Source organism: Mesoplodon bidens (assembly GCF_964165515.1).
Source record: "Mesoplodon bidens genome assembly, chromosome: 8".
NCBI classification, from domain to species: Eukaryota; Metazoa; Chordata; class Mammalia; order Artiodactyla; family Ziphiidae; genus Mesoplodon; species Mesoplodon bidens.
The window spans coordinates 755,961-779,578 of record NC_138165.1 but is presented as its reverse complement, the minus strand read 5'-3'; the positions used below and the strand labels follow the sequence as shown (position 1 = coordinate 779,578).

General features: G+C 37.9%; 1 protein-coding gene across 1 annotated transcript in view; it reads left to right on the top strand.

Moving 5' to 3' along the window:
- Nucleotides 1-23,618, top strand: part of UGGT1 (UDP-glucose glycoprotein glucosyltransferase 1) — a 99,622-nt gene that overhangs the window by 9,199 nt on the left and 66,805 nt on the right. Inside the window, exons 3-13 of the mRNA XM_081242401.1 lie at nt 1,688-1,770; nt 3,773-3,903; nt 7,935-8,047; nt 9,724-9,898; nt 11,801-11,897; nt 12,817-12,895; nt 14,923-15,023; nt 15,711-15,810; nt 17,238-17,298; nt 20,338-20,429; nt 21,765-21,915. Of these exons, the coding sequence (XP_081098527.1) occupies nt 1,688-1,770; nt 3,773-3,903; nt 7,935-8,047; nt 9,724-9,898; nt 11,801-11,897; nt 12,817-12,895; nt 14,923-15,023; nt 15,711-15,810; nt 17,238-17,298; nt 20,338-20,429; nt 21,765-21,915 (1,183 nt within the window). The remainder of the gene's footprint in view (nt 1-1,687; nt 1,771-3,772; nt 3,904-7,934; nt 8,048-9,723; nt 9,899-11,800; nt 11,898-12,816; nt 12,896-14,922; nt 15,024-15,710; nt 15,811-17,237; nt 17,299-20,337; nt 20,430-21,764; nt 21,916-23,618) is intronic.

Genomic DNA, 23,618 nt, shown 5'->3' with positions numbered 1-23,618 from the left:
TTTGATTTACTAACTCTGTGCCCGTAAGAAAGTTAGCAAGTTTGTAAGTGGAGAGAATGGTATATATATAATGTGCTCTCCCTCTACCTGTCACCCAGTTTTAGTGACTGTCAACTCAAGTCCAATAACCATCACCACCACCACCCTCCTAACTTCTCCCGCTAAAATATTTGAAAGCAAATCCCAGACATCGTATAATGTCATCTGTAAAACTATCAATATTTTACTCAGTGGAAGTTTTATCGATATTTACTCAGGTATCAGAAGCTAAAAAACAATTTAAAACAAAGAGCAAACAAACTTAAGCATACTATAAACAAATGGCGGTGTTCCTTTTAATATATCTTGTATTGTTCCTGTCTTCCATGGATTACTTCAGTGGATCTGGTAATTAATTTTCTTAAGGCTGTTTGACACTTAGACGTTGTAAGACTTATTTATGCAGTGGGGTGAAAAAGAATGTATGTTTAAGAAGTTTTCCTGTAATTATATGAAAAGTATATATTTATGTGCATATGGCCTCTGTAGGAATCTAAGCTAAGATTCACTTTGTATTCTTACAAAGAATACAAAGCATTTACTTGCATATCATAATCTGTTTTAGTACCTGTTTTCTTAGACTATAAGCTATTATAAGGTTGGTATGATGTCTATGCCAGTTACTCGAAAGCCTAGAAAATGCCACACTCAAGGAGGCACTAAATAATTTAATACATTATGATAATGGGTATTTTTAGAAACCTATTTTTAGAGAAGCTGTGCATTACCAGGAAATGTTTCTTATGTTGCCATATCTCTGTGTCTAGCTGTGGAGTAGTGTGAGAGTTGTACAGCCCAGTGTTGACAAGTAATGGGAAAGTCTTCCTTTGGCTAGGTAAGCTGAGATCCAGATCTGTAGTTTGCTTTCAGACAGGGAAAGACCACCACTGCATTGGTGTGCCTTGGAGGAGAAGATTACCGATTGACATGAATCATTCAATTAGTACATGCATTTTCTTTTAAGGGATTTTAGGCTCTTGAATGCAGGGAAATGTAGAATAGCCATTTTATTTTAGGTCAGTACAGTAGTGTAAAGTCAAGGAAAAAATTAAGATGGCATTAAGTTCTAAGACCTGATTTTATTAAATCAGTGCTAACTTTAAACTAACATTTGGTGAATTTGAAAATTTGGATTTGTGGATGTAAAAAGATTACGACATGCTGCCTTTAGTCTCCTAGAAATTTTTCTAGGGTTCATGTTTTCCTCAGGAGAAACTTAGGCAAAAACATATTGTTTTGTTCTTTGCAAGGTATTTCAGAAAGTGAGTGAGCAGAACTAGTACTAGAATTATCCATTTCCTAATTCTGCTTCTACTACTGACAGCATTTTCACAAATGAGATTTCATAACCTTTCTTTATATTGGGACTTCCCTGTTGTTACAACATTTCTATTATTCTAGGTTTCTTTAGGGATAAGTGAATAAACTACTAAGCTAATTATCAATAGCTAATAAGCTAGTAAGACTTGCTTATCATTAGAAAATATATGTTATACATGTTCGTGTATAATATATATTATCAAATAAAAGCCAAGCTTTGGACATATGGTAACTTAAAAATCTGTTTTTACTCTCCTTAGTAACATAGCTTATATTAGAAGATTTCATTAAGTTGTTTTATTTCTGATATTTCCCCCTTTTCTCTCAGTGAGTTTTTAGCAGAAGACAGTCAAGAGAAATTTTGGAATTTTGTAGAAGCCAGTCAAAATATTGGATCATCAGATCATCACGGTAAAATTGAAGCAAATGCTTCTTTGACTTCGGTGTCTGGGAATATATTAGAAAAATTGACCTCTTTCAGAGTATGTGTGGCATGGCAGTTAATGGAATACATTCTTAACTCTAATGACTAGAGTTGTGATGGTAGCCAGCAGAGTCAACACCAACTAGTAATTATTTTTGAAAAAGTTTATAACTTTGGTGATAAGAGCTACCTTTGATTTTTTTTTTGTTTCTCCCCTTGTTTTTGTTCCTTTGTGTTCTTTTATTGAAAGTGCTACATGAATATTTTGTGGAAGTCAAATTCATTTAAAATCATGTAGCATTTACTTAATAACCATCAGATTTGATTCACTTTCTTTTGTTATGAACTAATTATACAACTGATCTATTATCTGTTAAGTTTGTTATCATTAAGTTAGTGCCATCCAGAATGTTTTCCATTATGCATGCCAGCCACACACAACTGGAGTGTCAAGGTGTCAAATTAATGACAAGGTAAACTGTATCACTTGTTTACAGTTTTTGATGAGCTTTCACAAACATTTTCCAATTCAATATAAGCTACATAGAGTATGAACATTAATAGTCAAAGATGCTGATACATGAGTAGTTAAAACCTTGAGTATTACATTGACAGGCATAAGTCCTTGTTGAAGAGAAAATATGTAAAAATTATGTGACTGCTGTTAATATTTGACCAATTGATTTTTAACTTTATGATATTTAAAAATTAATACATATTTAAAGAGTCAAGTCTGAATCTTTTTTCGTGATTTAAGTGCATAAAAGTTTTGAACAAGCTTTGGTTACATAATTTGTAAGCTTTAGTTACATACTTTGGAGTCATCTAGAATTGTTTGAGTTTATCAAAAAAATCATTTTAGTTATTCTTGGAAGTGACCATAGAAGTATGTTAACCATTTTATTTGAAATACTAGTCACAGTCCCACCACCCAAAGATAGTCACCATTAACATTCTGGCAACATTTTAAGATATTTCTTTCTGATCTCTTTTTCTACTTAGAAGGTGCTAATGCCATATAGAACCTTTTACGTTTTGCTTTTTTAAATGTTAAATATTTTTGTTAAATTTCTTTTTGGAATAGATAATAGTGGTTTAAAAGTCAAAGCTATACAAAAGGCTATACGCAGAAAAATCTTGTTCCTCCTGTTTCTCTTGGCTTTTTATAACCATTTAAATTAATTTGTTTAGCCTTCAGTGTTTTTTTCTTTTTTACAATAAATACATAAGTATGTATTCCTATTTCTTATTCTTTCTAAGAGTAAGAAAAAATTGCGTACTATATACATTGTTTTGTACCTTGTGCTTGTCATTTAATATATCCTGGGGATTTTTTCATACTGGTACATGCGCTTTTTTTCCCCTCAGATAATGTGTTCCAGTTGTTTTAATGCTTCTCCCCAAACTACAGTTTCATTAGTATCCTTTAATATCTTGTACTTCCTCATCACACTGCTCTGTCTTGTTGGGTTATTTGAATAGATAACATATGCGGACACTGTGGATACAAAGACAAGTCATAGTTTCGGGCTTTGGGGGCCCAAAGGCTCTTTGGGAGGGGCAGTTAGTAAATAGGTAAATGAGTAAATGATGTGCTAAGTGAAAGAGGTAAGCGAAGAAATATTATGGGAGCAAAGAAGAGATGAACTTGGTCCAGTGAGGCATGGGGTAGGGGTAGGCGGTGCCTCTCTGGAATAGGTGCTCTCACAGCTGAATTCTTCCTGAGGAAGAAAGTAGGAGTTAGTCATCCTTGTAAGTGGGAGAATTGCAGTCCAGGGAGAGGGAATAGTCTGAACAAAGGGAAGAAAAGTCCAATTGCATGGTGTACTCCAAGGAATTCTAAACATTTGACAGCAGTTCAGGACAGTATAGTGGTAACATTTTGCAATCAGTATGCTTTTGTAACACATAGCTTTATACTTTATGAACTATCGTATTTGGATACCTCTAGTCATATAGAATTATTTTGGTTAATGTTCTTCCTGACAGGTACTGATTATTCCTACTATCATGCAATATTGGACGTTGCATTTCAGTTTCTGTCACCACTACAGCAGAATCTGTTGAAATTTTGTCTGTCTCTTCATTCCTACTCAGCGACAATTCAAGCCTTCCAGCAGGTGAGTTCAGTGCTTACACGTGACAGTATTCTTTAGTGGTTGCATATCTTGATCGGCTGTATTGCAGTTGTCCTGGCATTGTGTTACAGAACTATACCTTTTCTACATGAAATTGTCTAGGATTTACATTTTGTTTATATATAATAAGCAAAATTGATGATGTTAATCTTCAAATAACATATTATAAAAAATATAATTTGTACTTATTTTCATTTAAGGAAAAATAAAATATCTACACAAAAAACTGACCACCAGACTTTATTTATGCAACACAGCTGAAGAGAGAGGCGATGTAGTTTTTGCTAAACCAGTTAACCCTGAGTGTGATCATAGCCTGTAGATCTAAAAGCAGTTCACGGGAAATACAGCAGATAGGAAATGTGAAACAGTATCACAGGAATACAGTCAGGAAAAGCTAGAATGAGGAAAGCTTTGTAGTAAAATGATCTGATTTTGTCAACAAGTAAGTTAAAAGGAAAAGAAAAGAGGGAAGGAGGAGCTTCAAGAGAGACTTTAAAAAGGTGTCAACTTAATGCAATGTGTGGATCTTGTTGGATTTTTAAAAATTATTTATTTATTTTTATTTTTGGCTGCGTTGGGTCTTTGTTGCTGCGCGCGGGCTCTTCCCCAGTTGTGGTGAGCAGGGGCTACTCTTCGTTGCGGGGCGCGGGCCTCTCATTGGGTGGCTTCTCTTGTTGCAGAGCACGGGCTCTAGGTACGTGGGCCTCAGCAGCTGTGGCACTCGGGCTCAGCACTTGTGGTTCGCAGGCTCTAGAGCACAGGCTCAGCAGTTGTGGCACACGGGCCCAGTTGCTCCGCGGCATGTGGGATCCTCCCGGACCAGGGCTCAAACCCGTGTCCCCTGCATTGGCAGGCGGCTTCTTAACCACTGTGCCACCAGGGAAGCCCCTTGTTGGATTTTGAGTTGAACAAACTCGTAAAAAATAGAGAGCAAGAGAATCAAAGGTGTGTATACTGATTGTATGTTTGGTATAAAAGAAATGTTAATTTTAAAACCTTTTTTTTTTATTCTGAAATAAAACCAGCATAGAAAATGACTCACAAGAAATATATAGTATAAAGAATTATTATGAAGTGAACACTCTTGTAATTTTCACCTCGGTCAAGAAATTGAATTTAGCCAGGCACCATGGAAGCCCTTCATGTGCTGTGTCCCCATCACAGCTGACTTTTGCCCTTCAAAAGGAACCACTTCCTTCTGTTGGAATCATTTGCTGTTTTGTTTTGTTTTTTTTTCGGTACACGGGCCTCTCACTGTTGTGACCTCTCCCGTTGTGGAGCACAGGCTCCGGACGCGCAGGCTCAGCGGCCATGGCTCACGGGCCCAGCCGCTCTGCGGCATGTGGGATCTTCCCGGACTGGGGCACGAACCCGTGTCCCCTGCATTGGCAGGCGGACTCTCAACCACTGCGCCACCAGGGAAGCCCTGTTTTGTTTTTTTTAAAAAAACATTTCATTGCCCAAGAGTTCATCTCCAAAGAGTAGAGTTTAGTCTTGCCCAGTTTTAAAAAATTTATTGATTTTTAGGGGGGATGGATGGTCTCTTAATTTATAGGTTCTCCCTCTATCCCTTTCTTTTCTGTTGAGTAACTTACACTGTTTGCCCTATACATTTTTTTTTCTTTGGCCCCAGCAAGGGCCTTGCTGGATCTTAGTTCCCTGACCAGGGATTGAACCCAGGGCCCCGGCAGTGAAAGCGCTGAGTCCTAACCACTGGACCACCAGGGAATTCCCAATAGACTGCTATCATTGCAGAAATTTCTCTTGTACAGCACTCGTCTGTAAGAATAAGGGTGTTACTCTGTTCTTCCCCTCTCCCCTTTTCTTACAATAGCTTTGTATGGGATTCGACACTGAGACTTTTTCTGCTCAATTTGTTGTGAAATTAGTTTTCCTTAACTTTTGGAGGTCGGCATGGTTCCCTATTCTGTTGATTTTATGTTATGTTAAAATAAGGTGGCTTTAAAAAAAAAGGTAGCTTGCTTTTTGAAATTTCCTGACTCTGTTCCCCTCTTGCACTTTTATATTTGGACTTTTTCTTTTATTGGCTTTTATCTCTGTCCTACTTGAGTTTTATTCTGCCCTCAACAGTTTCTCCTTAGAGTGGGGCCCTTTCCTAGAAGGGAGTCCTAGCCTGTGAGTTTTGAGTTCACAGTGGTCAGCCTGCCTTGTGCTTACCTGTACTATAGGTGAAACAGAACCCGTCGGCCCACGATGCTTTCCAGGGAAAACCTTTTGGCTGTTCTGGGGTTTTCTTGTTTTCAGGATCATCACAATCTCTGCAGTTTCCCTCTGCTTCCATGGCCTCTGATGACTGCCGGTCATTTTTGTGTTTTGTATCATGGGGATTTCCTTCCACCTAGTTTTGTCATAAATGCGGTCCACTGGTTTTTGTTTTCATTTTTGCTTTGTTTTTATGGGAGAACTTGGGAAGATTGAAAAACTATGCTGCCGGTGGCCATCAATACAGAATTGTATTACTTTCTTTTTAAAGTGTGATAATGGTAGTATGTTTTAAAAAAAAATCTCTGTGTTTTGGGAGTTCCCAGGTGGCCTAGTGGTTAGGATTCTGGGCTTTCACTGCCATGGCCTGGATTCAAACCCTGGTCGGGGAACTGAGATCCTGCAAGCCGTGCGGCCGGCCAGGAAAAAAAAAACAAAAAACCTCTGTGTTTTATTGAGACATAGTGAAACATTATAAATGAAATGCTATTTGGAGCTTGTGTCGAAATGATCCAATGGAGTGTGGTAGGAAGGTGGAAGGAATGAGATTGGCCATGAATTGATAATTACTGAAGCTGGGTCATGGGTACACAGGGGTTTAGTGTACTGTTCTTTCTTCTTACAAACACAAGTTTGTAAGTTTTGTAATAATTTACAAAAAAGAAGAAAAGTGTAATGGAAAGTTTAAAAATTTTTCATAACAAGCTTTCCATTTCTCCCCGTCTGTTCTTAATTATTTGTATTCCAGCAGTAGAAAAGGACATTCAGTAGGAATATGGTACATAAATGACCTCAGTGTGTACCCAGGCCTTGTCATTATGTCCTTTCCTTTCCCCATCTCTATACACTCATGCTTCTCAGTGTGCCTCTCGTTTAAGTTGCAGGTGGACTTATCTCATTGTGCCTGGGCGTTAGTGCATTTCACTCTAAACATACCCCACGTCTCATTCAGCCTTTCCTTTGAATATCTTAGTGTGCTCCTTGGATAATTTTACCTTTCCATCTGTACTCTTTTTTTAGGCCCTGTTGGTTTTTTAGATTCAGTGTCATTCTTCCTGTTTCAGGGAGGGGCTTCACATTAATCTGCGTATTATACTTAATTAAGACTGCATTGTTATACTTTGACACTTACAATTGACATTTGTAAGCTTAGTTTTCTACAAGGTACATACTGTGTTCCCTGGATATCTTTTTTTTTTTAACATTAAAAAAAATTAATTATTTTTGGCTGCATTGGGTCTTCGCTGCTGCGTGCACGCTGGCTTTTCTCTAGTTGCAGCGAGTGGGGGCTACCCTTCGTTGCGGTGCACGGGCTTCTCATTGTGGTGGCTTCTCTTGTTGCGGAGCACGGGCTCTAGGTGCACAGGCTCAGTAGTTGTGGCGCAGGGGCTTAGTTGCTCCGCGGCATGTGGGATCTTCCCGGACCAGGGTTCAAACCCGTGTCCCCTGCATTGGCAGGCGGATGCTTAACCACTGCGCCACCAGGGAAGTCCCCCCACCGGATATCTTTTGATATCTTCTGAGATAGAATTTTAAAGTTCTATTTTGGGGATAATAATAACACCTACCTCATGGAGTGGTATTGGGAGGAACTAGATGAAATAATACAAGAAAGCAGTGAAGCATAAAGCTCTTTCTGTCACATAATGGGTGTTCGGTAGATGTTAATTTTTGCTTTTACTGATGTTGTTTTATTATCATTTTATTACCTATTTAGAATATTCATGTTTTTATCTTGTTTTTGGTTAGAAATTATTTTAAAAAATGTCCTGTTTCTTAAATGACAGATAGCAGCTGATGAACCTCCACCAGAAGGATGTAGTTCATTTTTTTCAGTGCATGGAAAGAGGACTTGTGATTTTGATACCCTTGAGACTCTTCTACTAACAGCTTCTGAAAGGTAGATTGTGTGTTTCTTTATTTAAATGTCCTGCATTCATTGTGCTTTCTCCTATATCAGGTCCACCATCTGATTTTTCTTATGGGTTTTTTAGTCCGTAGGTATAGTGGTTTAGAATGTGAATTCTGGAACCAGAACCAACTAGATTTAAATCCCAGCTCCATCACTTAAAATAGTTTTGTGAATTTAGGCAAATTACATAACGTTTCTTTCCTCATCTTGTTTCGAAATAGAGATAATAAGAGTACTTACTGTTATTGTTACTTAATAATGACTGTATCGGAGAGATTACATAGGCTTTGTCATCAGTTTAGTAAAGAATATTCTGTGTATTAAAGCCAGTGCCTGGAGTAATGATATTAATGATAATGATCTCTCAGGATAGTATTAGTTTCAGACAAAGGAGACTATTTAAGATAATTGCAAGCTTAATTTGAATATTCAATTGGTAATCAGTGGCCTGATGTTTTTTTGCTTAAAGGTAGGTTTCCTGTGGTGGACAAATAACAATAGGTACCTCTTGCTGTCTGCCTAGGGCAATAACCCCTCTGTACATCCTCCCATGCTGTTATAAATTGTATAACAGTGATCTCTCTCTGTGATATTGCCCTGCTCTACCAGAAGTGCCAGGGGGTGTTTTAGGTGGGGAAATTCTTCTTTAATGAGATTATCTGCTCAGCACCTGTCCTCTGCCCACCAAATGGTATGAGTGCTTTTTCCTCAGGGTGATTACCAGAAACTCAGTGAGCATTCAACTGTCTCGGGGGTGAGGTATGGACATTCAAAATTGGCTGTATAGTAAAGTGCTGTTTCCTTGGGGAAAACAAAATTGACTGACTTGAAAAATTCTTTCTTTAATTTGTTAAAATAATACAGACCTTTATAAAGAAAAGAGTGATAATGTCTCCTCTTCTGAGAGGTGGTAACTTTTTAATGGATTGGCATCTATTCTTTTATACTTTTTTCTGTGGTTATAAATTTATACAGGTAGGTAGGTTTATTTTTATAAGGGGCATTTTCCACTTAGTACGCGTAGGTATACCTCCTTAAGAAGGATTGGTAGGTCATAAAGTCTGTGCATTAAGATCTGCTAATATCTTGATGTCACTCTTAGAGAAGTTTTCTTGAGGGGGGAGTTTTAAAATTTATGAGGATAACCTAAATTTTAGATGCAGTAGTAGGATGATCATAATAGTAAAAATGATAGAGGAGGGAGATACTGTAATTGGGAAGTTATACGCTTAGATTTATCCTCTGCTTTTTTGCATTATTTGCCCTTAGGTCTTCAGATAAAAAGATAATTACATTATATTTATATGGTAGAATAATCTACTAAAGTTTTAGTACTATGAGGGCTGGATGTGTATTCTTTTTCTGGCTTTTTTACCCCCTGCTCTAGAAATTGGTAACAATTATTAGTCAAAGTCTACATTTTAAGGTTAGTATTTATATAATGTACATTCGTTAATTTTAATTATGAACAAATAAGACTGATACCTGTTTTGTTTTCAGTATTCTTACTAACTGAAAACTATTTAAGACTGTGATACTCTTTATATTAAGATGCTTATAATGTTTGCTTAAATTATCATTGCTGTAGGTTCATTTTGTACTGTTTTTAATGTTTAAAAACTTTTTTAAGTTAACAATTTTAAGCCTTTAATATTTATTTTCAGACCAAAACCTTTATTGTTCAAAGGAGATCACAGATATCCCTCATCTAATCCTGAAAGCTCAGTGGTTATTTTCTACTCTGAGATTGGCTCTGAGGAGTTTTATAAGTTTCACCGACAACTTGTATCAAAAAGCAGTGCAGGCAAAATCAATTACGTATTCAGACATTATATATCTGTAAGTATTGACTTATTTTATAACTGTTTTAAATATTAGTTTGCCCACCACAACCTTAGCACTTCAGCTAATAATTTCCCCCTTTATAAAATGATTTGAACTACTTTTTTGGGAAGTGTAGTACTTTCATCAAATCTGTTATTTGCACATAGGAGGTACTTTGCTTGTCTTTCTGAAGAAATGTAAAACAATATGCCTAAAAACTGCTGTATAAAATTAACATTCTATTTCAGCTTTGATTTTTTTTTTTTTTTTTTTTTTTCCTGGCCATGCCATGCGGCTCCTGGGATCCTAGTTCCCCGACCAGGGATTGAACCTGGGGCCCTGGGCAGTGAAAGCGCAGAGTCCTAACTACTCGGCCGCCAGGGAATTCCCTACGTTCTATTTCAAAATGAACCATGTAAATTATATTTAATTTGGTCCAGATTTAATATGGTCATCATACTATGGAACTGATTCTTGAATTCACTTCCTTTCCAAACCCTTCTTTTTTTCTTTTTGGCATCTTTTTATTTGATAGAAAAAGGAGGATTTCTAAAGAGGTAAAATCAGGCAGAATTGATTTAAAATTAAGCTTTTGAAACCTTGTGTGGCATTTAGCATTTAAAATATTTATATGTAAAGATCGTTGGCCTTTAAAGTTTCTGTGTCATATTAAGCTCAGTAAATATCAGATGTTAAGTCCATGGGAAAGTAAAATAAAAATTTTAAATGAAAATTTATGTGAGCAGAAACAGATTTATCAATATCCAGTTTTGGACACCCCCCCCCGCCCCCCCTTGCTCTATTGCCGTTTTTTAAAAACTATTTATTTATTTATTTGGCTGTGTCAGGTCTTAGTTGCATCACGCAGGATCTTTTGTTGCAGCACGTGGGCTCTTTGTTGGGGCATGTGGGCTTCTCTCTAGTTGTGACATGTGGGCTCTAGAGTGTGCGGGCTTAGTTGCCCCGCGGCACATGGGATCTTAGTTGCCCCGCGGCACATGGGATCTTAGTTGCCCGACCACGGATCAAAACTGCGTCCCCTGCATTGGAAGGTGGATTCTTAACCACTGGACCACCAGGGAAGTCCCTATTGCTGGTATTTAAAGGGCCATCCTCATTCAGGATGATGGTAAGCCTGTGACATTAGGTCAGCCCTAACCCTGCCTGAAGACATTTCAAGTCAGTAAAAAAATGTACACACACACACATTTACACACACGGTCTCAACAAAGCACTTGTAGGTTTGAAACCTCACCAGTTTTCAACCCTGTGTAGGTTCCGGAACTGCTTTTTTGTTTTCTCCATTTCTTCACATGGTTTGGTGACCTTTGCCCTTTCCACTATCCCTTCATCTGTTTTTTGGGTTTAAAAAAAATTTTTTTTTTAATTTACTTTTGGCTGCCTTGGGCCTTTGTTGCTGCGGGCGGGCTTTCTCTAGTTGTGACGAGTGGGGGCTACTCCTTGTTGCGGTGCCCGGGCTTCTCATTTTGATGGCTTGTCTTGTTGCGGAGCGCCGGCCCTAGGGCACGCGGGCTTCAGTAGTTGTGGCTCTAGAGCGCAGGCTCAGTAGTTGTGGTGCATGGGCTTAGCTGCTCTGCGGCGTGTGGTATCTTCCCGGACCAGGGATCGAACCCGTGTCGCCTGCATTGGCAGGCGGATTCTTAACCACTGCGCCACCAGGGAAGCCCCCTTCATCTGGTTTTGTTTCTACCTTGGAATTCCTGTTCCCACACTTGTGGCAGAATCCACAATGTAAGGATTCCCATGGAAGTTCAAGCATGTTTTGAGTGTGTAATCCTAGGTGATGGCTATGTGACGTTAACATGGTCAGGCTCTGTGTGCTGTGATGTATAAAGAGCTAGGTGGGAATGCGTGGAGAGCTGAGTGGTGATAGTGGAATACTTGCTCTGCTTGCAGAATCCCAGGAAGGAGCCTGTTTACCTCTCTGGCTATGGTGTGGAGTTGGCCATTAAGAGCACTGAGTACAAGGCCAAGGATGATACTCAGGTGAAAGGTGAATTTGTAAATTAAGACCAATGTGTTTTCTTTTCTTTAAATATGAGTTAAAGGGGAATTTGTTTCTTTAATGAAAAAGAATAGATTCAGGAGTATAATGAACCTGTGTTTGAATCTTGGTTCTGTTATATCTGAGTTGGGTGACAAATTCTTTAGGCCCTAATTTTTTCTCTGTAGAGTTCAGATAATGATATATGCCTCTTAAAGTATTTTTGAGGAGAAAATAAGATGTAGAGGTAAAGAATTTAACAAAGTTTTTTTCACAAAAGAGTTCAGTAAGTAGTAGCTATTGTTATTGATGATAGGTAGTTCACAAATAGTAATTAATTTGTGACCCAATGTGAAATCTTAAGCTATCATATAATTAACAAACAGTTTCATGTTTTTATATTATTTTCTGCACTTGGAACAGTTTACTGTGGATACTTCCTGTTGTAATATTCTAGGGTTTTGAATTCATTATTTCAACAAGTTTTATGCGTAATCTTTTTATGTCTTTTGAGCTTGTTTTAAAAGTAAAAATGATTGGTTTTGGTACATGGAAGATAGCCTCGTACTTCATTATCCTGTCCTCAATAATTATATTTAGGATTAAGTTGCCTAGTTGCAAATTCCTCAGAAATTTGATATTGAAAAATCCATTATTCATAATTTTAAAGGTATTGATTTTGAAATATTTAACATGTAAAAATTTCCACAGTTTAAGGAAAAACACATTCTTTCTTTATCCAGGAACACAGGATATATCAAAACCTCATTTATTATGTGTGTTTGTTAACCACTATGTTAGTTGAGGTATTCAACATTTTAAATGCTATTATAGTTTCAGGTGTTTCAAATTTTTTTCAAATATTATGAAGTTAATATTTTTATTTCTAATCTGAGTGATTAGACATGTATTTGCTGTGCTTTTGTAGGAACTGAAGTTAACACCACAGTGATTGGTGAAAATGATCCTATTGATGAAGTTCAGGGATTTCTCTTTGGAAGATTAAGGTATGTATATTCTTTTGGGAAAGGGTCTTATTCTCTTTAAACCTCCAGCCTTCTTCACATTGTAAGCATCATCTTTCTCTTTACTGCCTGAGTTACACATCTCCCAACAATACTTTATGTATGTAATCTGATATGAGGAGATGACCAGTTAGTTTGTAGTACAGTTTATGATTTCTGGCAATTCTGAAGCACATTATTCTTACATGATACTATGGCTGCCTGCTTATGGCTTAAATTGATTTATTTTCTGGACCTTGTAGTTGATAGCATAAAGTTACATGCCATTTTTTGATTCACATAATAGGAGAAATCTAATTGTTTTATACATTCTTTTCCTGAGGAAAATCAAATGTATTTTATGTTAGAGAGGTCATAGCTATTATTTATTTATTTTTTTGCTTGTTTGTTTCTTATCTCTTTTTAAAATAATTTTATTTTATTGAATTATAGTTGATTTACAATGTTGTATTTATAGCTATTTACTTACACTAAACATAGTTTGAAAAATTGCAAAAGAGTTGTAGTAGGAGGTGTGGTAGATTTTATATATGTTCAGTTGAAATACATTTTATTACAATTTGCTTTATATGAAAGAGGATAGGAAGTTGCCTTTTGAAGAAAATTCCATAACTGTTTTATGAAAGCATAATAGAATTTTATAGCTGAAAAATGTTCTTAGCTGTTATTTTAAATGTTGCAGTTATTTCTGTTATGATTTGGTCATTGTTCAGAGCCCTGAATTCTGCTTTATCTGGAAATCTTAATTAGGACATCTATGGTGTGCTTTTTTTTTTTTAATAGAAATAGTATGTGTAGGTGCAGTTTCATATATTTTAGCTTCAACATTTGACCCAGTGAAATGACAGCTAGACTAACAGTTCAGTAGAGATGACTTTGTTGATGTTGAGTGACTGTGCATATGTTGAGTTCATCCTGTGCAAATGCACATTTCTTTGTGTTGAACATCAGTTATGGCCTTATTAATATGCAGTCAGGTTCCATTTTTACTGCATCCAGGTTTCCAGAATCCCTTTTCATATTCATGTTTTATATGTTTGTTTTTTGGATAGCACTATGATTTCATGTGTTTATAGCACAAAGGTAGTATGTAGAATACTGAAGACAATTTCCTTTTTGGACACTCAGAATGGTTATTTAACTAAAGTAAGTGACCCATTTTAAGATATTTTTACCATGAAGAAAAGTGTAGTAACTGGAATGGATTGCTGGGATGGTGAAGGATCTGAGTAAATATTTTACTTTCGGCAGGTTGCATTTAAGAAATTTTGAGTTTTTACTGTTAAAAACAGGATTACTCTGTTCCATCTGTCTGTCTGATCTAAATGATCTATCTCTGCCTCTGAAAACGTCTGTTTTACTAACTTTAAATAGAATGCACTGTATTTCAAGGTAAAACTAAACAAAACGCGATAATCTTGGTTAGCTTGAATTATATTCATGTGACTAAAGGATTTATGAGTGTGTAGCTGAAAGAAACTCATTTTGGGATTGGTAGCAAGGTATTTCCAATTTTATTTTGAGAAATTAAAAAGGTGCAGGAGAGGATGGAGAATAATATAACATACCCCTGTACTCACCACCCAGAATTGACTGTTTCTATTGTACTTGCTTTTCTGTACCAAAGAATTGTTTATCAAGGTTTTTTTTTCCTGCAACATAACACCTTTTACTTGAAGAAAGAAATAACCAAGGGGAGTAAAACACAACAGATAGAGTTGAGGTCCCCTCTGTTCCCTACTCTCAGTCCCACTCCTCTCCCTCCCTCAACATAGAGAGTCGCTGTTGTAGTGATTCATTTTTTAATCTGTAAATTTTATGGTTTTTAAATTAACTCATACTTTTCTATATTAACTTGTTTCTTAAGAAAAATTTAATATTTTTCCTGTATTGTAGGAATTTTCCTATTACTAAGTGGGAGAGTTGTGAGATAAATTTGGGGTTAACTTCTAAATGTGCTTTGGGAAAGAAAAGACACCTGAAAAGGATTGATTTTATGTTTCTTTCAGAGACCTGCACCCTGACCTGAAGGGACAGTTGAAAGAACTCAGAAAGCATCTCGTTGAGAGCACCAATGAAATGGCACCTTTAAAAGTTTGGCAATTGCAAGGTAATAAAAACGTAGAGGAATCATTCTAAATTTTATGGTATTTAAAAAAACAATTTGAATTTAATTGTATTTATTCACAAATTTTAAGGATCATGTGATTAATCCTGATTTATTAGAAAAGAAAGGAAGAAAGTCCTTTTGTAGACAAATAACACTCTGCAGAGTAATATATATTTGTAGATGATCTTTCTTTGTGTGACCAGGTGTATAAGCTTGTAATACTAGAAACAAGTTTGTTTTAATCTTTCTATGTGTATACATTTATTACACAGTTGGATGTTAAAGGCATGTCAGTATGGCAGGATGTATGTGTGCTTTTCTGGTCCAAAGAACTATGTATCAAGGTTTTCTTTCCCAGCATAATTTACTAAAGTCTTTTGCTGTACTTTGTGTTATGCTGTAAATCCAGAAGAAGGAAAAGAGTTTGGGGTGGATTAGTCCTGTGCTAAATGTGTTGGTATATGCCTTAGTGTTTATGCAGGCAGATCGAGGAACGGCTACAGTAAACACTCTAGGGGCCTATGAAGTGAGTAAAACCTTCAATTCAACCATGGGCATGATTTGAAATGGCATTCTAGGGCATTCTTAATTACCAAGAAAATAGTGGGAAATAAATGTGCTTTCTTCCTATTTCTTTCTCATTGCTGGAGATGAATACACTTTAACTTACGTTTGATGTTGTTGCAGATCTAAGTTTTCAGACTGCTGCCCGCATCTTGGCCGCTCCTATTGAGTTAGCTCTGGTGATTATGAAGGATCTTAGTCAAAATTTTCCTACCAAAGCCAGGTAACATAGAGTAATAAGGCTCTGAGACATTCTTCTTTTTAACATATGCCTAATTATCTTCATGTTTATGCATAAAATGAAGCCATTAAAATATGAAAATGCTTAGGAAATTAAAGTTGTCTTCCTACCAGCACTGTACTGTTAATGGCCCATCTTCCCGAGAAGGCGACAAGCGCCCGTGTTGTGTGGTTGAAGAGAGCAGTCTAGGTTGTGTCCCTGCCACTGCCTCTTGCTAGTTGTGTGAACTTTGTAAATAATCACGTTCCTCAGCAGTAAAACAAATAACAACACCTACCTTTCAGGATTAGATGAGTTAACAAAATTTAATGTATGCAGATGTAACTAACTTAGGGTCTGGCATGGACTCCGGTGTTTTTCTTCCTGAAGAGTTTCTTATATATCATCTTACTCATTCTTTTTTTTTAAATTAATTAATTAATTAATTAATTAATTAATTAATGGCTGTGTTGGGTCTTCGTTTCTGTACCAGGGCTTTCTCTAGTTGTGGCAAGCGGGGCCCACCCTTCATCGTGGTGCGCGGGCTTCTCACTATCGCAGCCTCTCTTGTTGCGGAGCACAGGCTCCAGATGCGCAGGCTCAGTAATTGTGGCTCACGGGCCCAGCTGCTCCGCGGCATGTGGGATCTTCCCAGACCAGGGCTCGAACCCCTGTCCCCTGCACTGGCAGGCAGACTCTCAACCACTGCGCCACCAGGGAAGCAATCATCTTACTCATTCTTGATGAAGGAAATGAATCATAGAGGCTGACTTGTTCATAGTGACAGATTAAGATTTTGAATGCAGCTTTTCTGCTATTGCTTTCAATTGTGTAATGGTCCTCCACATCTCATAAACACAAGGCAAACCTGTTTTAGAAGCCACATTTTCAGAAACTTAAATAATTGTCAGTCCTTTTCTTGAGTCACTGAAGGAGGTGTTTTGACTTCTGATATGGGATGTTTTGTAAATTTGTTTATTTGATTAGTCTTGGGAAAATATTTCTTAGACAGGACTTAAGGATCCTATAGTACATTATCATTTAATCAAGCATGCTATTGAAGATACACATGTGCTTAAATAGCTTGAACAGTCTGCTGCCTTAAGTTATTGAACAATATCCTTAGCCTGTGAGCTGTCGATATCATATACAGGAATAGAGTTACATATATTTAACTAAGATCTTGGAAATAACTGCACTCGCATTAAAGTGCAATTATTACTGTTACTTTTCCTTGGTTTTATATCTTGTGATAATGAACAAATACACACATCTGAGAGGAGGAATATATTTATCAATTGTAAAGGTTTAAGGTTTTTTCCATTTCGTTTTTTGTAATTTATGGAGCAATGTGTCGTTTCGTATAGGGAAATTGAAGTCTTTTATATCAAATACTAAACTAAGCACTGATAATGTTTTTATTTCCTTAGAGCAATAACAAAAACAGCTGTGAGTTCAGAACTTAGAACCGAAGTGGAAGAGAATCAGAAGGTATTAACCATTGGAAAATAGTGCCTTTCTGTTTTGTATTATTTCTTTAAAGATGCGGAAATGTGAGTTAAATCAGTGACATTTAATAGTTTTACTCTTCTTTTATTAAAGACGATGGTATTTTGATTCATTTCTGCAATCTGTTTTATACTTTCAGTAGTTAATCAAAGTTGAACATGAATATATAATTCAAAGCGTCAAATGGTGCTACCTGTTTCTTTAGAAAAAAGCACCCCCACCAACATGTCTCACTCCCTGTGTGACCCCCTTCCCAGAAGCATCTCTTTCAACTCCTAGTTGATTCTTTGGATATTTATCTCCAGATTCCAGCAAGCTTAAATTGGTACTTTCTCAGTTTCCAATCTTACGTATTGGCCTTCTGTTACAAGGATGAGGTCTGACTTTCTTTCACTGCTCTCCCCACTTCTCCCACTGTCTACCAGTACTCCATATTGGCACTTTCCCCATCTTTCTACCATCCCTGTGTTTTTGTCATGGTTTTATCAATTTCTTTTTTTTTTTTTTTTTTTTTTTTTGCGGTATGCGGGCCTCTCACTGCTGTGGCCTCTCCCGTTGTGGAGCACAGGCTCCGGACGCGCAGACTCAGTGGCCGTGGCTCACGGGCCTAGCCGCTCCGCGGCCTGTGGGATCTTCCCGGACCGGGGCACGAACCCGTGTCCCCTGCATCGGCAGGTGGACTCTCTCAACCACTGCGCCACCAGGGAAGCCCGGTTTTATCAATTTTTGATCTGCTTCACTATGGACTGGTTGTTCTTTATGTCTAGTACATACCAGTTATCCTGGGACCTTCTTTTAACCTCTTTTTTCAGATCTCCTATTTCTTGGATTCCATGTCTTCTTTGTTTTTGGTTTACTCCCTTATTTTGATGCAGCAAATCATTCTCATGAGAAAGGTTGCATGTGAGGTAAATTTCAGACTCTGAGAAATCAGTTTTCCATTTTGTTTTTTTGTTTGTTTTTGGCTGCACTGAGTGGCAAGAAGGATCTTAATTCCCCAACTGGTGATTGAACCCATGCCCCCTGCAGTGGAAGCGTGGAGACTTAACCACTGGACTGCCAGGGAAGTCCCTTCCATTTCTGTTTTTATTGATAGCTTGGCTGGGTATAGAATTCTAGGTTGGAAGTCATTTAGAAGTTTGAAGTCATTGCTCCTTGGATTTTTGGTTTCCATTATGGCTTTTGAGAAGTCTGAAGCCTTTGTATGAGATGTGGCTTTTCTTTCTGGAATCATGTAGGGTCTTTTCTTTGACCCTAGTAATCTGAAATTCCATAGTGATAATGCCTTTTTAAAAAGTCTTTGTACTCTTGGGTGGTTGGTGGGCCCTTTAAATCTGGAAAATCCTTTCCTTTAGTATTGGGAAATTTTCTGGACATATTTCTTTGCATTTCGTCTTCTTTTTGGTTTCTCTTTTCCGTTTTCCTAGAATTCCTATTTATTCTTAAGATGTTACATCTCCTTGACTAATTTGGCCTAATTAAAAATCTTTTATTTCCTGTTTTCCAGTTCTTTTGTCTTCTATTTTTAAACTTTCTGGGAAGGATTTTCAGACCACTTGCTGAGATTTCTTTCTTTAGTTGTCAAATTTTTAATTTACAAGGGTTATTCTTGAATTATTCTTTTTATGGTGTTGTCTTATCCTTCTGAAGATATTGATGGTTCATGTATGTGTTTTCTTTTCTCTGCATAGTCTGTTCCCTCTTAAGTTGCCTTTCTTTTTGTCTTGTTCTCTTGTCTTTAATGTTAGAGGCTTTCCTTAGATGTCTGGTATCTCTCGCTAACTGCTCATATTAGAGAGTGAGGCAATAAAAAACTGATTGAAAGCCCCGAAGGATGCGTCTTTATGACTGTAGGCTGTGGTGGTATGGTCGTTTCCCAGGGAACTCCAGTGACAGAATCTTTAAACCTTTCCTCTTGAGCTGTTTAGTCTCCCGAAAAGGATCTTCCGATCTTCTGCTGGGAGGGTGAGTTCTGGCTGCCGGAGTTGTAGAAGCCCAGTAGGGCAGAGCATTTGGTAACTTCCGTGCAGTCCCGTTTTCAGAACGGGATCCCATCCTCTGTTGTGTTTCATTTCACATAGTTCCCAGTCAGTCTTTCCCACAGTCACAGCGTGCTGTATTCGCAGCCTGGGAATGAGTGGATGTGGAGTTTTTCTTTCCCTTGTAAGAAATTCTGATTCTCGATGCAAATTTCTGTTATCCCCTTATCTTCCTTGCCATTTTATCCTGGCAGGGCAGAGAAGCAAAAGCCGTGGCTTCTGCATTGTTTTGTGTTTTTCCCACGCAGTCCTAGATCTTAGAGTTCATTTCTCTCTGTCCACTGAGTGAGGGGGAGTGAAGGGAGCTCAGCGATCCCTGCCCTTGACCCCCAGCCCTGGGAGAGCTAAGGGATCCATGTTCTGTCCGTAGTATCTGATACGTTTCTTCCCTTCTCTACTGTGTGCTGTTGAGTATATGATCAGCCGTTCCAGTTTCCTTGCCGAGAAAGAGGAATTGATTGGAAAGGATATAAGCCAACAGAAGCTGTGTATGATATGGCATCAAAGCAGCGTTTCCAGTGGGTCAGGCGGGTCTGAGGGCTGCAGGGGCTGCATGGTCACATGCATTCCACCGCGTCAGCAGCAGTTGAAGGGCCCCATGGAGGTGGTCTTGGAGAGCTCGGGTGTATGTAGGCGCTGTCCTTAGCTCAGCACCTCAAGGTTTCTTGGCGTGCCTTAGTTTGAAAGTTTAAGGGAGGTGTGGGGTTTTGAAACCCTTTCAGATCGGATCCCTGGACTTCACCCAGGAGGCCCAGCTGTCAGTGACCGCTAGCACAACCTTGGCTGGCACCACAGACTGGGAAGGGCAACCAAAAAGTAACTCTCGTGCTTGGCTTATTTAACACTCTCTCCCTGTCCCCAGTATTGTAGGAAACAGTTGTGTTAATCATTGTCAACATTTGTACGTATAATAAGACCAGAAACATGGAAATTTCTGTTAAATATTCTCTTCCTGCTCCTTAATAAGTTTTTAATATTTCAGTATTTCAAGGGAACTTTAGGGTTACAGCCTGGAGATTCAGCACTGTTCATCAACGGGCTTCATGTCGATTTAGAGACACAGGATATATTCAGGTATGGATAATATCTTTCACCCTGAAAAGTTTTTATAACGTGTGGCTCCTTATGACACGTCCAGACTGTTGTTCCTCCTTGATGTGACAGGTGGCAAAGCCTGATGACTTCTCAGACCCAGTGTGTGCATGTAGGTAGGCCCATGTTCTGGCTGGGATGGGCAGGGTGATACTTGGCCGTTTTTTATCCTAATGTACATCTGCCGCCTTGGACATTTAAGGCCCAGGTGTCTTTGGAGGGTGCCCTTTCAGAGCCTTCGTTTTCCTGTTAACCGTAGAAACAGAAGAGAGCAGGTTCTTTTGTTTCTGAGAACAGTATGAAGTAGGTTTATGCAAAATGCAGCCTCTGGTGTCTCAGAAGGTGATCTGTCTTACATATGTTGTTTGATACCTTTTTGTTTTGTTAAAATGTGGTTTAGGACTAAATTGCTCTAAATTTTCCTTACGAATTTTGGGGGTTGGGTGCAGAAGACAGGTAGAATTCTGATTTTATCTTTGATATTAAAATTGACACAGTTGATACTGTGGCTTCATAATAGTGAAACAAAAGCTGTGGTTGGTTAATGCTTTAAAAGAAGCAGTTTCCACAGTAAGATGCTTTTCACATTATGTTCATTGAGCTTTTATGACCATATACTGCTTTCAGAGGTACTAAAAAATTAGTAAAGGACACAATAAAAGATTGCCCATGTTTTTATTTTTTATTAAAAAAATCTCTTTAATTTTCCAGAGTATTGCAAACTGTGTACTTGCTTATTGTAAACAGTTTTAAATAATGCAGAGATAAAGGAACAGTCTTCTTATTTCTTCTTCCTTACCCAGCAAACCTCTTAAGTTGGGTGTGAATTCCTCCAGACCACTTTCTGTGATCATATGTGTGTGTGCCTGTGGGAATTGATGCTGCTATTGAAACATATATTAAACATAAATTATTTAGTATATTTTTTGGTGTTTTTTTAGTAAGCTTTTCAGATAATTTTAGATTCATGTGCAGTTGTAAGAAATATCACAGGGAGATTACTTTAGTGTTTTTAAAAACATGCAATGTAAAATCCACATCTAGGATTATTTCATCCTCAAATTGTGTGTTTATAATTAGAGATAATTTCTATACACAGTGTATACGTAGATAAGTATAAATAAACATCAGCCAAGAAGCAACTCCTGCCTACTTGGTTCTGCATATTTGGACAAAAGGATTCAAGGGAAGAGCTCCCTCTTGATTTCTCAACTCGTTTGATAGGGCATTGAGTTTGAACTGATATATTTTTCTCATGGTGAGAATTTTTTTTTTTTAAAGCCCTTTCTCTTAAATACCTATTTGGTTTTTTTTCAGTCTGTTTGATATATTGAGGAATGAAGCTCGGGTGATGGAGGGTCTGCATAGATTGGGAATAGAAGGCCTTTCTCTGCATAATGTTTTGAAACTGAACATCCAGCCCTCTGAGGTCGACTATGCCGTAGACATCAGGAGCCCTGCTATTTCGGTAGGTATCCTGTGAGTGTGTCCAGGGAGTGGTCTGGCCAAGTATTTTATTATGGTTTCACATTTGTCTTTTAGGAGAGGTAAGTTATTCCTCTTACCTCTTTTGTCGGCATCAAAGATTTACAACAACTGCATATATGCGGCTACGTGTATATAGTAAAGTAGGCTCTTAAATGCTCCAGAAAGTTGAGCTATTAGGTTTACTGTGGTTAAGACCGCGATTTTTCCACTTTTGTATCTCTTTAGGAATTTGGCTGAGCATCTCTTGGGAAAGTGTTGAGTCTGTGTATTCTCAGTCGCATGCAAGTCTTGTGTGGTTTTGTTTAAAAATATCAGTTTTTAGCTACCAACCTCCTTTAACAGGCCTTTGATATTTTATATTGAAGGATTTATGTAGATTAATATCGCTGCAAAGAGACCAGAGGGAGCAGCGCTGTCTCGGGCAGTCGTGGTGGAAGTGAGATCGGCGATGGAGACGTTCCTGGCACCCTCAGCTCTCCAGTCCCCTTTTCTTGGTGTCTGTCCTGCACTGATTTTAGGGAAAGTGTTTGGAAAGGGGAATAATACAGAATGTAGATGTTCACTACTTGACTTCTCACTTGGTGGTGTAACTGTTATTTTGATGAATACTGTTGTGTCATTTTTTTCCTGTTAAAAATTTTTTCATTACAAAGAGTAAAGAGACTAACATAATTAGCAACCGTAGGACCCATCGCCATACGTGCTAAATGCTAACATTTAATCATTTCATGTGTTCTTGGAAGAAAAAAATGTTTCAGTCAAAGCCCTCTTTATATCTCTTCCCAGTTCCACCCCTCTCCTCCCTGCAGGTAATTCCTCTTCTGAAGTGGGCGTGTATCCCTCCTGTCCCTTACTTGATCATTTTCTCCCCTATTGTATGCTTTAAAATTTTGAAAAATGCCATATCAGTATCCTTCATCAGTTATTTTTATTACTCAATAATTTTTTCAAGGCTTATGTAGGTTGATACATATAGATCTAGTTTATCACAGCATGTTTTATATTTTACTGATTTTTAAAAATATCTTTTATAAATTCACAGTTTAGAATTTAAGACATACAAAAGACTGTGTATTGGAAAAATCTCTTCACCCAGCTGTCCAGTTTTTCTCCCTGGAAGCAACAGGCATTGTCAATTCGTTGTATATCCTTCCAGAAATACTCTATTTACATAAGCAAGGTAATATACACATACTTTCCCACACGGGCCTCTCACTGTTGTGGCCTCTCCCGTTGTGGAGCACAGGCTCCGGACGCGCAGGCTCAGCGGCCATGGCTCACGGGCCCAGCCGCTTCGCGGCATGTGGGATCTTCCCGGACCGGGGCACGAACCCGTGTGCCCTGCATTGGCAGGCGGACTCTCAACCACTGCACCACCAGGGAAGCCCCACCCTGCTCTTTTTGTACCTCTCCCTTCGTGCATACATGTGAGAATATATTTGGGGTAGACACCTAGAGCTGTAGTACTTAGTGGTAGGGTAGTAATAAAGGCTTCAACTTTATTAGGTCATCTTCTCTAAAGTGACTTCCAGACACCAGAATTGGGTGAGAATTCCCATTGTTCTATATTTTTGCCTATTCCTGGATATTGACAAACTTAAAATTTTTTTTTTCAGTTTAATCAGTGTGAAATTTCATTGTGCTTTTAGTTTATATTTCTTGGATTACTAGTGAAGGTGTACA